General features: G+C 46.6%; 1 protein-coding gene across 1 annotated transcript; it reads left to right on the top strand.

The window, feature by feature from the left end:
* Positions 1–391: 391 nt before the first annotated feature.
* Positions 392–2,623, top strand: INS (insulin). Its single transcript, XM_073350616.1, has 2 exons — positions 392–578; positions 2,487–2,623. The coding sequence occupies exons 1-2, from the start codon at positions 392–394 to the stop codon at positions 2,621–2,623; spliced, it is 324 nt and encodes a 107-aa protein (XP_073206717.1).
* Positions 2,624–14,667: the final 12,044 nt, after the last annotated feature.

The following is a 14,667-nucleotide window of genomic DNA, read 5'->3' as shown; positions in this document are numbered from 1 at the left end:
TCCAGTCACGTTCTTTGGGGGAAGAGGCCAGGGGGCGATAAGTTAGACATGAGCCATTTTCTACTTGACTGGGTTCCATATGGACTGGCTACGAGCTGTTTTTTAACAAGTATTATTTTTATTATTATTAACGTAATATCACATGGGAGGTACCAAAGTTTCTCTGAGACCGGGATTCATAAAGCACCCTCTCACCCATGATTCTGTGGGATTGTTAGAGGGGGCCCTTCCATCATCTTGCATTGACTCTCTTGCCAAAGGAATTAAAGGGTTTAAGATGCACGACGATGTAAGTCTCCTATTAAACTCTCTCCTACCCATCCTCCCTGTCTCTGCCTTGTTCTCCACCTCCCTCCCTCTTGTAGCTTTCCTAGGTCTCACCCCTCTCATCATGGCTCTCTGGATCCAATCACTGCCTCTCCTGGTCCTCCTTGCTCTTTCCGGCCTCACGATCAGCCATGCTGCTGCCAACCAGCACCTCTGTGGCTCACACCTAGTGGAGGCCCTCTATCTGGTGTGCGGAGAACGGGGCTTCTTCTACTCTCCCAAAGCCCGACGGGACCTCGAGCAGCCCCTAGGTAAGTCAGTTCTTTCCAGCCATCCCACTGGCCTCCCCTGCAGCTCACATCTGCTTCTTCCCTGTTGGAAACCACTTCTCTTTACGCAGCAACTCGCAGGCCCTGTATAGATGGGTAGGAAGTCTATTGCTGAATCATAGCGAGAAGATGCTTCTCCATCACAGGGTGGCCGGTGAGGAAAGGTGAAGTCTGTATGGCAAGAGTTGGCAGGAAGAAAACTAGGGCACAGCATGTCTTGATTGTGCCATCTGTCCTTCAGGGCAAGCTGTTGAAATGTTAGCAGCCCTCTTCTCTTCAATGGGGAGACAATGTATGAAGCAAAGAAATGATGCTAACTATTATTAATTTGTTCTGTGGTAAAGCCTAGCAATCCCAGTCATGGACCTGGACCCCATTGTACAAACACTGGAAAAATCATGTTTCAAATGAAGTCTTTTTTTAAACGCAAAGGCTGGCTGGCTGGTCCTGCAGTAAAGTAACATGCTGCCATGCTGTAGGAATGATCACTGAAGGCTCACACTTGTCTCCTCCCTTGGAAAGCAGGGGCTGGGAACGGTGCCGTTCCCAGCCCCTGATGGGCTCACAAAGTACTTCATGCTGCCAAATGGCTGCCATGGAAGTGATATTGACAGGCACCACGGCTCTTCTCAGCCAGTTGGCTGAGCACAGGACGTTTGAAGGAAGGACAAGGCTTGTCTACATGGTAGTCCAAGATTTCAGGTGCATTCCAAGGGAAAGAGGGGCTTCTCCATGTAAAAATGTCATGAAATCAGGAGCTCACTTGGGCGCCAGTGACACTGTATCATCTGCTTGACTGAGGTGCAGAGTGAATGGACTTGTATCCAAGCTGTTCTGTTTGACAGTAAAAGGACTGGCTGGAAAATTTCAGTTGAACAGGAAGCCCCTTTGTGCTAGGAGCTTTTCAAACATAAAACAGGGAGCCCCCGAGAACTTGTAACCAAAGACAAACAAAAGAGCCAGGGGAAAGTGATGCAATAATGGAAACGGTCACAATTTTTCCATCTAAACTTTTGTAGTTGTACAATTGCTTTTTTTTCCCCTTCCAAGCAAAAAAATTCATTTCATTTGAAGTTTTCCATGTTTTTCATTGAAAAGCCAAAGATTTAGTTTGAGAAATTTTCAGTTCATCAAAAATGTGTTGAAAATTTTTGTAAAAGTCCTCCATTTCCCCCCCAAACTTTTCACCAAACATAAACAGGTACCATGTTTCAGTCATCCTTAGGCTACATGCAACCACTGAAGAGGAAAAGGCTATTCAAGATCCAAGAGGCAGCACATCCAACCTCACAACTAACGCTTGCCCACAATCCCTTGGGTAGTGCAGACTCACAAGATGGGGACCCTGAGACATTTGCAATTCCAGCCTAACTCACCTCCATGTAACAGAGCAGCATGTTTTACAATAGTCTATTACCAGCCAGACACCTCATTTAGCTCAGAAGATCTTTCTCCATCTCTACAAGTCCCCCATAATAATTCTACACCCTCTTCCTTTTAGTATTACCAATACCCATCCAGCGTGGCCCCTCTAATGAATTACAGAACCTGGTTGGAACATGAAATACAGGAAGCATGACCAGATTGCAAGTGTGAAAAATGGGGATGCTTCATTTTTTTCCGGGGAGCAGGGTATAGCTGCGTATATAAGAAAAAGCCCCTAATATCGGGACAGTCCTAATAATATTGGGACATCTGATCACCCTAAATACAGGGCCTCTATATGCTACAATATTAATAAAGGGAAAATAAATTCAGTTTTCCCCCTATTTTCCAACCAGCTCTATACAGGAAATACTGACCACTATAAAGAGATATCCCAGCGGAGATAAAACAGCCAAAGGTAATTCTGTATGTAATTCCACAAGGTTTTCTTCTTTTTCCTGGCAGCTAATGGCCATCTGCAGAATGCGGTGGAAGAACTGCCATTCCAACAACAGGAATACCAGCAAGAGAAGAGGGGAATTGTTGAGCAATGTTGCCATAGCACCTGCTCCCTGTACCAGCTGGAAAACTACTGCAATTAGAAGAGACAAAGATGGAGGGGAGTGTGTGTGTGTGTGTGTGAGTGAGAGAGAGGCACTTTTGGTATTGCACCTTTAAAGCAATTGAATAAAAACGCTGTGAATCTACTCCAGGAGCTGTGGAATTCATTATGTGTTTGCCTCTGGAGCTGTCAAGGTTCCTTCTCCACCCTGACCTCTAGGGTACAGATGTGGGGACCTGCATGAAAACCTCCTAAGCTTACTTTTACCAGCTTAGGTTAAAACTTTCCCAAGGTACAAACTATTTTACCCTTTGCTCTTGGACTTCCACTGCCATCACCAAACATTTATCTGGGTTTATTTTTATTAGGAAAGCGTCGTTTGGAAACGTCTTTCCCCCCAGAAATCCTCCCAACCCTTTCACCCTACTTCCTGGGGAAGGTTTGGTAAAAATCCTCACCAATTTGCATAGGTGACCACAGACCCAAACCCTTGGATCTTAGATGAAAAAAGCATTCTTGAAAAGAAACATTTTAATAGAAGAAACAGTAAAAAGAATCACCTCTGTAAAATCAGGATGGTAAATACCCTACAGGGTAATTAGATTCAAAACATAAAGAATCCCTCTAGGCAAAACCTTAAGTTACAAAAAAGACACACAGACAGGAATATTCATTCTATTCAGCATAGCTATTTTCTCAGCCATTTAAAGAAATCATAATTTAACACATTCCTAGCTAGATTACTTACTAAGTTCTAAGACTCCATTCCTGTTCTGTCCCTGGCAAAAGCATCACGCAGACAGACACAGACCCTTTGTTTTTCTCCCTCCTCCCAGCTTTTGAAAGTATCTTGTCTCCTCATTGGTCATTTTGGTCAGGTGCCAGCGAGGTTACCTTTAGCTTCTTAACCCTTTACAGGTGAAAGGATTTGTACTCTGGCCAGGAGGGATTTTAAAGGTGGTTACCCTTCCCTTTATATTTATGACAGGAGCCTACTCTGAGTTTGTTTCAGGAATCCAGAGTCTGAAAGGTCCTTTGCAGTCTGATAGTCCTGTATCAAAGGGATCAGAAAGGAGTGGAGTCACCCATCATGTACTAATGCCTTTACCCAACTCGGAAGACTTCTTGGGAATCTAAAAAGCCCTACAAGCAGAGAATGCAATGCTGAACTGGGCACGTCAGGGTTAGTAGTAGAAACTACCACTGATGACTTTAATGATGGGTGGTAAAAGGGGGTTTAAGATGAAGCATGTCTTGCCAGCAACTTATTCTCATACCATCTCCATCAAAACTTGATACTGACCAACTTTCTGTAGGTCCGTGGTCCAAATATAGAAGGATTGCTGGGAAAATGGAACTCCTTCAGATAGCAGAAGACAGCAGGGCTCAGGCTGATATAAGCAAAGAGTGGAGTCATCTTTTAACTATAACTGGTTAAATTAATCATTATGAACAACCGATTAAGTGAATCCAGCCCTCTTTCTATTTGCCCACAAATAGTTCATGGTTATTAAAAATGTTTGTTTCTCAACAGTCTTTAACAAATAGTTGATAGAAAGCTAATTTCAGTGAAAGGAGTTTCTCCCAAGCCATTTGTCGTGACTACTCAGTGTTCAAAATTTGCAGTTTGAGCTGTGCTCCATATGGAACATGGCATTGTTTCTGTTCCTTGCTGGGATTTCCCTGACCCTTCTAACATACTGCCCCTTCCACTCAAAACAAGTTGTTGCTTCACAACATGAATTTCATTTTTTGATTAATCTGATCTCAGCTGCAGCCCTGAAAGGCACCTACACCAAACTGCCTCGGTTCAATAAAACAAACAAGCCTACAGAGATTCAAATGTTGTATGCTTGGGAGACCATTCTCATCTTATTTTTGCACCCAGGGTGTTTAACTTTATCTTCCCTTTTCATGGGGCAACACTGCATTCCCCCCTGTACTCCGTGCTAAACACCCTGCTCCATCACTGAAACTAGTTATGGGACTACCCTCTTATCAAGAGAAACAAGTGGGCGAGGTAATTTCTTTTATTAGACCAACTTCTGTTGGTGAGAGAGACACGCTTTATGAAGGACTTTTAAGTCCACTGAATGAAAAACAAGCACCTCAAGGTGGCTGCATCCATTTTATTCCTTCCTGTATCTCCACTGAACTTTTGTTTGTTTGCAGGAAAAGAAACCCAATTCTTTCCTTTTGGAGGCAAATTTTGATAATTTCACTTGGAGCTCAGTAGATGAGGGAAGCTACTGAGACGTATTAGTATGAACATATACGTCCCCTCTTCCCTGAAACAAAACCGTCAATGGTCACTTTTAAATTGTTGATAAGCAGATGTTTTAGAGAGCATCCTCATTGGTCTGTAGGCTCACAGGCATAACTTGCACTACTTGGGTTTTACCTGAACATGCATCACAGAGATTCAGATGCCCTATCCCCACCCTGCCCCCAAGTCCTCTTCATAGAACCTGGCCCAAAAGATGCCAGAACTACTGTCTCCCACCAAGGGATCACAGTAGCCCAGGTGCCATCTTTTAATGTGTTCCTAGAGTACAGCTCCTTGTTCCACCAAGGACACAATCTGGCAAAACTGGTGACAAGTTCAAGGACTGGAATACTGTGGGCTTTTGTGGGTCACCTTGGCAGAAGTGCAGGCAGGAAGCACACCTGCACAAAATGAAAAATCAAACAGCATGAGACTTGCTGTCCAGTTGACCTCTTCCTAGCTAGGTACTTATATGGTCCTTATCGCTGTTATATCTGACAGCCTCAGACATTGATTCATTTATCCTCACCATGCCCTGGGAGGTAAAGCAATGTTGTTATCCCCATTCTACAGATGGGGAACTGAGCCACAAAGGATTCAAGCCCAGTTCTAATGAAAATCCCCACTGACTTCACAAGGACAGGATTTCACCCAAAGACATTCGATGATTTGCCGAAGGCCATGTAGGAAGGGGGGTTAGTCCAGTGCCTTAACCCCAGAACCATTCTCATCTCAGCATCTCACTCCTACAACTGCCACCATCCTGGACTAGAAGCACATCTCGTTGGCCTCTATTCTATAGAGCTCTGGTGCTTGTGGGTGTGCTTGGGAGACTCAGGCCACAAGCCCCAGGCTGGGAAGACAGGACGAGACGTTTGCATGGCTGTTGCTGCTGCTTTCAGTGTAACTAGCTCCAAGCCAGGGTGAGTATCACTTCATTTGTTTCTAGGGAAGACTCCGGAGAAGCACTTATCATCGCTACGCTAATGCCGAGTGAGATCACCAGGATTCAGATTATTGCAATAAAAATACCAAGAGCAATTACTAATGATAAGGCTGTTATTTAATTAAATTCAGGCATTAAGCTTAAGTTCCAGCAATCGCACACTCTCCATCATGCCAGAGGAGCAGAGTTACATGGAACCACAGAGGGATTCACAGAGACAGAAGAGGGATTCTGATGCTGACTCCACTCGCAAAGGAGGAAAGCCTCATGAATCCCTCTGTGGTTCCGCTCCTCAGTGACTGGATTTAGAGGTGCCAGAGTAGTTCTTTCCTTGGAGAGAAACACAAATTGGGGTCCCCTTAGAAATAGCAGAGGAAGAGGCCTGCTTAAGTGAGTCTTCTCCGAGGTCAGTCTGTTGTGACCTGGAGCACAACACAGTGTCACTTTTCACCGTGAACCTCTAGGATCTGCGGTGCTTTAGAGGGAAGCGCTCATGCAACGCCCACTTGCTCCAGAAAGTGGCATTGGTAATTCAGCAGGTGGCACTCTTCCCTTGGAATCAGAACTGAGCCAGTGCCCTCGTGTGTCACTCTGCTGCTGAATGTACCGTCTCTTGTACGAGGCCTAAAGCTGTGCAGTTGGTCATTCACTCTCCTTAGCACAGGCAGAGTCAGACAATGTTGCCAGACTTGCAGCAATGGATTCCCTGGGATCGTGAGGCCCACTAATACAGGTAGATTCTACCATTATTTACTGCTCTTGTTCCAGTGCTGCTTCGCGAGATAAAGCTCGGGGGGTGAAGGGGGATGTCTCCAGCACCCACAGGCAAGCAGGATGTCTCCCAATTTATCTTGGCCCGCAATGATGGAATACAATGCAGATTCTTTCTCCTCCTGCTCAGCAAGGTCCCCCTAACTCCTCCTGGCCAAGCACATACACCACTTCTCTGGCCAGAGCCCACCCCATTGTGGGGCTGAAATTCTACCTCCTTCCTCCTCCCTCACCCACAGCTGGCATAAGCTCAGTTCGGAGTGGGTGAGGAAAGTTACTCACTCTTTTGTGGGCTTTGCAGGTGAAGGGAGCCCCAGATTTACCTACATCAGCCTGTGGATGAGAATGCTCAACCTGGGTGCTCACCCAACAAAAGCACTTCCCCACCCCTCTTGGTCCTCTTCATAGAGCCTGAGCCAAGAGATACCAGAATTCCTCCTTCCTCCTCTGCTCCTTCTCCCAGAAGAGATTCCCAACCCTTACGTACTTGTGCTTGCACATGGGCACCAAGAAAAGGTTTCCTCACCTGCTTCCACTGCCCTCTTTCCTCCTCACTCCCCTTTCCCTTGGACAGTCTGCCTGCATATAGAGGAGGAGAGGGGATGAGAAAGGCAGGTCCTAGTCAAACTCAGCAGTGCTCAGGCACCTGGGATTACATTCCTATGTATTTAAAGCACTCAGATACCACAGCAATGAGTGTGAAATCAGTGCCTGGAGAGAAGGTGGTTTTACAATATTTTTACATGCTGTCAGAGATGAACAGTGACTGCCCAGAAAAAACAATCAAGGCAGCTGCACACATTTATATCCCTGAACATTCCTGGGGTGCTATATATCTCATGTAGGCCGCCTAGACAGGTGTTAGGGTCAGAGGGGAAGCTTCGTATGTTGCATCACTGCCATTGTACAGGTGCTTATCAAAACTAGAGGAGAAGTGTCTTCATTATCATTAACTATTTGTATGACAGTAGCACCTAGAAGCCCCAGCTGAGTTCAGGACCCCTCTGTGCTAGGCAGTGTCCAGATGTGCATCAAGAGTGTCTCTGCCCAAAAGAGCGCACAGTCTAATCAGACAGAGGTTGGGAGAGAGGAAGTCATCATCATCATCCTAGTTTTACAGAGGGGGAAATTGAAGCACCAGCAGATTAAGTGACTAGTTCAGGGGAGCAGAGGAAGTGTGGGTCAGAGCCAGGAACCGAACGTGTATTGCTCAAATTCTGGTTCAGCACCTTAACCACAAGAACACTCTTCCTCTCTGCTGTGTCTCTTCTGCTTGGTAGCAGTGGGCACTCCCCACTAAAGAAAGGGCTTAGCCTCAGTCCCCCTCCCCTCAGTGAGCAATATCCACTGAACGTTCTCATTGGGTGTAGCCAGATCTGTCTGCCTCAGACTATCAAAGGCCTGGCTCTCCCACCTCTCCTAGGGAGAGGGGGAAAAGTTGGTATTTTGAAGGGTCTCATACACTGAGAAACTGTATGTTTAAAGGTGACCCACAACTGGGGAAAATAAATCAGAGCCCTTTTGTTCTTCTCATGCTATATTAAAAAAGGCCTGAAAGGTTTTTGGTATTTTTTTTTCTTAATTGAGGAATTCTCACTTTCATTCACCACTGATGATAGGTACTCTGGTTTTACTGATGTAACTATGTCAAGGTGAGTGCAGTTACATCCCATTTTGACTGAAGCCCATCAACACTTGTCTTCCCTGTTCTTACTAGAGGACTAATCAACTCAGATTTTCTCCTGACGGTTTATTAGGAGTTTCACTTGATAAGCTCTTAGACAATTCAACTAAAAATATCAGTTCCTGTCTCATTTGCTTAAGTTTCAGTCTCCTCGCTTCTGGCAGGGTTTGAAATTAGCTTTCACCCCAGATGGCACCCCCTTCTGCCAATTGCTTGTGCTGCGGCTCCCCCCTTTCTCTCTCTGACTCAGGGTGCTTCCCCTTTGTAACTCAGCTCTCCGGCCAGGTCACTAGATCGTGACCCACTCTGGGGTAACAAAGTCCCACTGGACAAGCTGTTCATATGCCTTCTCAGGCAGTCCTCTGTTCCAGCTCCAGGTGCCACTTTACAAGGGGATAGTAGGGAAACCACTATTCCCTGTTCCAGCCCAGGAACCCTACAACTAGCCCTCTAGATTTGCTCAGCACCAGTCCCCATTGCTATTTCCCTAGGCTCCTCCCCCAGCTCTTTGCCTATCTGTGAATTTGCTACCAGAGCTTTCTTCACTCCCCATAGCTACTTCACCCCTCTAGGTCTCTTGTAAGACTCTCTAGTCCAGAGCAGGATCCCAATGCTCTCTCCTTGGGTCTCCTTCTTGTCCCTAGCCAACTCCCCTTTCTTCTGTAGAATGACTACCAACCTCCCACCTACAGCCCCTTCCTGGCTTTATACTCCTATGCCAGTGCCTCCCCCAGGTGGGTTTCATCTGCCATTAGGCCCTATCAAGCCCTGGTTCCCCTCCAGGTGCCTCATATAATGTTAATGGGCCCCTTCTGGCCCAGGTTAATCCTCTCAGGGCTTCTATGGATTGAACACCCCGATTGCACAGCTCTTGTAATGTCTTAGTATCCGTAGATCTCCAGTCCTCCATGGAATTCTCCAGCACAAACAGGGTGGTTCAGACCTGATATTTCGAATAGAAAAAAAAAATCCCAAGCAGAAACAACAACATTTTCAGGCCTTCTTCACACCTTATAAAACAGTGAAGAGGGCGACACAAATGCAATTTTTGTTTCTTTGCAGGTCACCTCTAAAGCTCTCTATGGACATGTTATGGCAGACTCCAGTCTGCCTAGGGGAACTGAACTGAACAGTTGATCCCCAGGCTTCAAAGAGAGCAAAGATGGAGGTCTTGCTTGGCATCAGAGCTACAAACCAACCTTGTTATCTTAATCTCAGGCAACTGGAGAGTTCCTGAGGCATAACAGGTGCTTCCCCTATTAGGGAGAGAGTGTTTCCCCCTCCCCCTCAATATTAACATAAACAAGAGACTGTCAGTGGGATAAGACATGGGAGAGTCATCACTGAGAAAGTTTATCCTGCTGGATTCTCAGGGAGAATTAATAACGTAGCTTTGCAAACCTGCCTAGAGGCTGGGGTGGGGGTGGAGGAGGAGGAGGGAGAATGCAGAGCTAGCATTTCTGGTAACCAGAGGGATGAGAGCGGGCAAGGACCAAAGTCTATTTTCTCTGGTTCAGCTCATATAACATCAATAACCTTTCGTCACTTTTGACAGTGTCTGAACATTGTCCAGATTGAAATCGCCTAGTGCGGCCTATTCATTTCAGCTCTGCTGCATGGAGGGCACAGACGGAGGATGGGGGGAAAGGGCAAGTTAGCTGCCTATATTGCCTCAGCTTTTTCTGAAAGGGATGTAAGCAATTGCTCAGAAAAAGTCAAAAGTGCCCTCAGTTGTCTACAAAGCACTTGACTGTTTTTTCTAGGAATTGGATCTATGAGTCACACATACTCTAACAGAGTAGCAGCCGTGTTAGTCTGTATCCGCAAAAAGAAAAGGAGGACTTGTGGCACCTGAGAGACTATAAATAAATTGGTTAGTCTCTAAGGTGCCACAAGTCCTCCTTTTCTTTTTGCACATACTGTAACCTTTCCCAGTACCTATACTTTCCTCTGCTGCTTGGGGAGAGTGAGGGTCGGAAGATAGCGGAGGGTCTATCTTATGTTTGAAATGTATTCGAATGAAGGACACCACATCGGGGAAGTGGGGCAGGAAAGGGAGAAGGGGACAAAGGGGAAACGAAAGAAGAAAGTAAACGACACAGGAAAAATGAAAGGCAAGCCGTAGTTTTGAAGAATCACAGGCGTCTCATCAGACCTTGCCTACGAGCCAAAACTAAGTTATCAGCATAAAGAAAGACGTCACTAGGATGGACTACTAGCATAGACATCACTAGGGTGGGCCATGCCATGCCACTCCTGAATTTGTTAATTTCCCAGATAGACCTGAACAAAATCTTAGTTTCACAGAAGAGTCTGAATATTTCCCTATTCTGAACCAAACATGGACTCTACATCCACCGTGTTAATAAAATCAGAGCCAGGGCTCATATTTCTGAGAGCTTTTAATTAATACACCCGCTTTGTATTAATGTAAATAACGAGCAGCTTTTTCAGGCTGCACAGAACTAAACCTCCTATCCCATCCTGTGACAAGTCTTGTGTAAATCCTGAGATGGATTTATTAACGGACTTTAGTTATTCCAAAATCCTGCTCAGGGTTGTGAAGGGAAAATTCCCAGCACTTTACATTCATTCAGGTCTGAAATGGGTTGCTGACATGGAAATGGTAGGTAAAATCAGAGGAAGACCAAGATTATCTCATGTCACATACCCAAGCTTTTCCATGCTACCTTGGTCTCAGAAGGCAGGAAGGGGTGGGGGAAAACATGCGAAAGTAAGTTGTGTTCTTTAATATTTTATCATGTAGATAGGAGGAGAAGGAAACTTGAAATAATTGTTCAAGGGGAATGATTGTTTCCCTCCTGTGATAATAAAAAATGGACCCCTTTCCTTCTCTCTCCAGAAATAGTTTTTTCTAAGGTGACAAAGAAAATACAAAATGGTAAGCATCAAAAATCAGTATACAAGGAACCCAAAAGAAATGCAGCGATTACTCTTGGAGCAACCAGGGAGTGATGGTGAGTCTTGATTTTCAGAGCTGAGTGACTTATATTCAAATAAATTATCTGGGTTATTGTTCCTGGGAATACTCCCAATGGTCGGTCCAATATTTACTTTGCACAACTCAAGAATTAAGGTTAGTAGTTGCTGACATGAAAATCGAATTGAACTAGTTAAAACTGTTACAATTTGTAATTCAACTGTAGTAACAGTTGTGGGAATCCGTTTATTTTACAAGGCTTTCCAGTGTCAAGACTGAATGTCACTATGGCTCATGGCTAGTAGTCAACCAACAGTCCTTATTCCATTTTACCAGGAGCTAAATCAAACTGTTGTGTTCGGACATAGTGGATGGGTTTTCTGTTACATCCCAGGGAAATCACCTCCATGTGCTAGAACCCAGGAAGGACTAAAAGCCTCTGAATTTTAGAAACTCTGATTACTTCTGGATACTACAATTCAAAACTCCACAAACTTTCAAAGCAGCATGTGACAGAGTGCTACACCTGCAGGGATTCTCCATCTTCCCCTGGAGGAGGGAGGACAGGGCCTGACATGCATGAACACGCAGGTCCATGTCTTCCACCTCCAGGCCCTGCAGAGGCTCCTTTATAGTGCAGGTGGCTCGGCGTGGAGTATATTGGTGCATGCCTTCCTCCGCTGCCTGCGAGGGCTCCAATATGACCAGCAGCTCTTTTTTCTCCATCCGAGAGGTCTTCCGCGAGACCTCTCTGACCTGCCAGTCTTCTACCAGGACCTCCTCCAGACCCGGAGGCTAGTTTCAGCAACCAGGTCCGTGGCGGCCACCGAGGGGGAGATCTCCTCGTGGAGCCCCTGCTACACAATCCTCGGCTCCATGCGCAGGTGGCGGAGTCCCCCTTGGGGTTCTGGAGGTTGGTCCTGGAGGGACTCACCAAGATCGGAGACCTCCTGGATAACGACCTGGGGGGTTGGGTGGATCCCCTGGCGCTCAGTCAGCGCCTGGGGCTCTCCACTCTTAAAACCCCCCGGTGCGTACTTCAGGAGGTGGAGGCAGCCCTTCCCCCGCGACTTGGGTTTTCCTCTAGTGGGTCCTGCAAGAGGGCGCGCCCCACCTGCCTCTCACTCCAGGCCCTCCGGATCTTTCCATCAGCCCTCTGACCCGTGAGCCTTCCCGGTCTCCCCCTCCTCATACCCTGAGCAGGCTGTGTGTCTTGCAGCCGGTTCATTTTCAAACCTTGCCAAGAGACCATCTATATGCGCTCGTACTGCACACGCTCCATTTCCCCACCCTCATGTGCCACCCAGATACCAAATGGCTGGAACTTTTACCAGCAATGGAGGGTGGGGAACCCCGGTGGGCCAGTTTATAGTCCATCTTAGTCCCACGGCCTGCCGGGGATATCAGCTGGCGGCTTCTTCATGGACCCGTGAGCACGGGCATGTACTTGGCGTGGTTCGCCTCTGCCCCCAAAACTTGTCCCTTTTGTGGCGTGAGGGAGACCCTGGCGCCAGGCTGCAGCCCCTCTTCTGGCTCCTCCAGAACCTCTTATTGAAGTTCTGGCTGCACTCTTCCCCACACTTATTTATTTACACACACCCGATTTGAGGCCCCACAACGTTGCAGGACTGCCTCGTCAACCTCCTCCTAGGTATAGCCAAGGTGGCCATCTGTAATATCAGGGAGAGGTGGTTGGCAGAGGGGGGGGCCATGTGACTGTGGGGCTGTCTTTTGTTCTTTTATCCACTCACATATCCTGGCAGAGTTCCTCTGGGCAGCGTCCACCGGCTCCCTTGATGCCTTCGAGGAGCAATGAGCACTGTCTGGGGTTCTCTGCTCAGTGTCCCCTTCTGGTTCCCTAGTTCTGGCCCTTTGACCCTCATGCCGGTTCCCCTTATAGCCTTTGTTGTCCCCCGAACTTGGTTGGGTTCTGGGTTCAGTAGCTCCTCCCTAGGCTGGGGGAGGAGCTTTTAGCAGTGGGCGAGCTACTGCTAGCCTGCATCCCAGTGCTCAAAAGGACAGAGTGCTAGGTGTGAAATGCTGAGTCGGCAACTCTGTTCACAGCAGCTCCAGTCAGGCGTAGCAGATGGGAGCTGATGAGGCAGACCTGTGCCTAATTTGTGGGTGGGGCAGGGCAGAAAGGCTAATGAAGCCATTAGCCAGAGCCCACAAATAGGCACAGGATGGAAGTGAAAAAGGGAAAAGTAGGCAATGAGAGGGAGATTGAGATCGCTCTCGCTCTCTCCTGCTTGTCAAGGTGCTAGGTAAGCTGGGAAGGTGGTGGGACTCAATTATAACCAAACTGAAGCAGGACGGAGGAGGTCCTGTTCCCCAGGGCTTTGGACAATGCTTCATTTCTGCTTCCTAAGTGAGGTGACAAAGTGGGACAAAGGTGGGGGTTTCTCTTTCAGTTGGTTTGATGGCTTGCTTGAAAAGGAAGCAACACACTAGAAATGAATCCTTGTAACTAACACATTTTAAGAAAGGGGTCTACTTTAGATGCCTGAGACCGCATTATGAAAATGATTTGTCTGACTATAGCACTTAGTAGCCCTCGTCATGGACCAGGACCCCGTTGTGCAGGGCGCTGGTTGCGCTGAATAGAAGTGTAAGCAAAGCAACTAGCCAGCGACACCGTGCTCATTAGAACTTCCATTCCTGTTTATACTCTGTGCAGCATCCAAATAAAATCGCTGCTGCATCAAACTCAAGGCCCCTTTCTAAAGAGCAGATGCTTTACTTCTGCTCTCCTTGCTGCCTGGATTATCTGCCATAGCTTGCTGTTTCAATGTCAGAGCATTACTGTCAAAGACAAAAACAACATGGAGATAGGCTAAGAATTGTGAGGAGGTGGGAGAAAAAGTTCCTTTTACTGAGCCAATCCTCAGATCTGAGGAATGTGGCTTCCCTTCAGCTAGGACGAATTCCATTATGGACAGGGTTAACTTGAGAGAGACTATGGTCAAATGAATCAAGCAGAGAACTGGGAGCTAGGAATGCCTGAGTCCTTATCCCAGTCTGCTGTTGATTCCCCATGTGGCCTTGAGCAAATCAGTTCATTTCTACATGCCTCTGTTTCCTTTGTCTGTAATAAGAGGATAACGTTCTTCCTTACTTCACAAGGATTTTAGGAGCCATAATTAGTTACCCTATGTACAGTGCTATGAGTGCACATCGACAAGAGAGAACTGTGTGTCCAGATTCTAGACAAATACCGTTTTTACTAGAATTATTATAATAATTAATTGGATTGTGGGAGTGCCTAAAGGTCCCAGTCCCATTGTGCTAGGTGCTGTACAATTAATTTGCAGAAGTTATTTCAATGCAGTTCCATTTTCAGTGTCAGGCTGTTCATGGGAAAGCAGATAAAAATGTTTTCACCTCTGAGGGGCTCCTTCAGCCATTGTAATGTTGATTCACCCCTGAAGATGTTTGGGGGGCACTTTTAGGACCAAATTTTCAAAACTTGGCACCTA

The sequence above is a fragment of the Lepidochelys kempii genome, chromosome 6 (assembly GCF_965140265.1).
Source record: "Lepidochelys kempii isolate rLepKem1 chromosome 6, rLepKem1.hap2, whole genome shotgun sequence".
Lineage (NCBI taxonomy): Eukaryota > Metazoa > Chordata > Testudines > Cheloniidae > Lepidochelys > Lepidochelys kempii.
Note: the sequence above shows the minus strand (reverse complement) of the source record. Positions and strands in the feature narration are given on the sequence as shown.

What these genes read in the sequence shown, in the direction of transcription:
- INS (XM_073350616.1), top strand. Translation starts at nt 392, where the DNA reads ATGGCTCTCTGGATCCAATCACTGCCTCTCCTGGTCCTCCTTGCTCTT. An exon ending in GGACCTCGAGCAGCCCCTAG is followed by an intron (nt 579 to 2,486) that starts GTAAGTCAGTTC and finishes TTTTCCTGGCAG; the next exon opens with CTAATGGCCATCTGCAGAAT.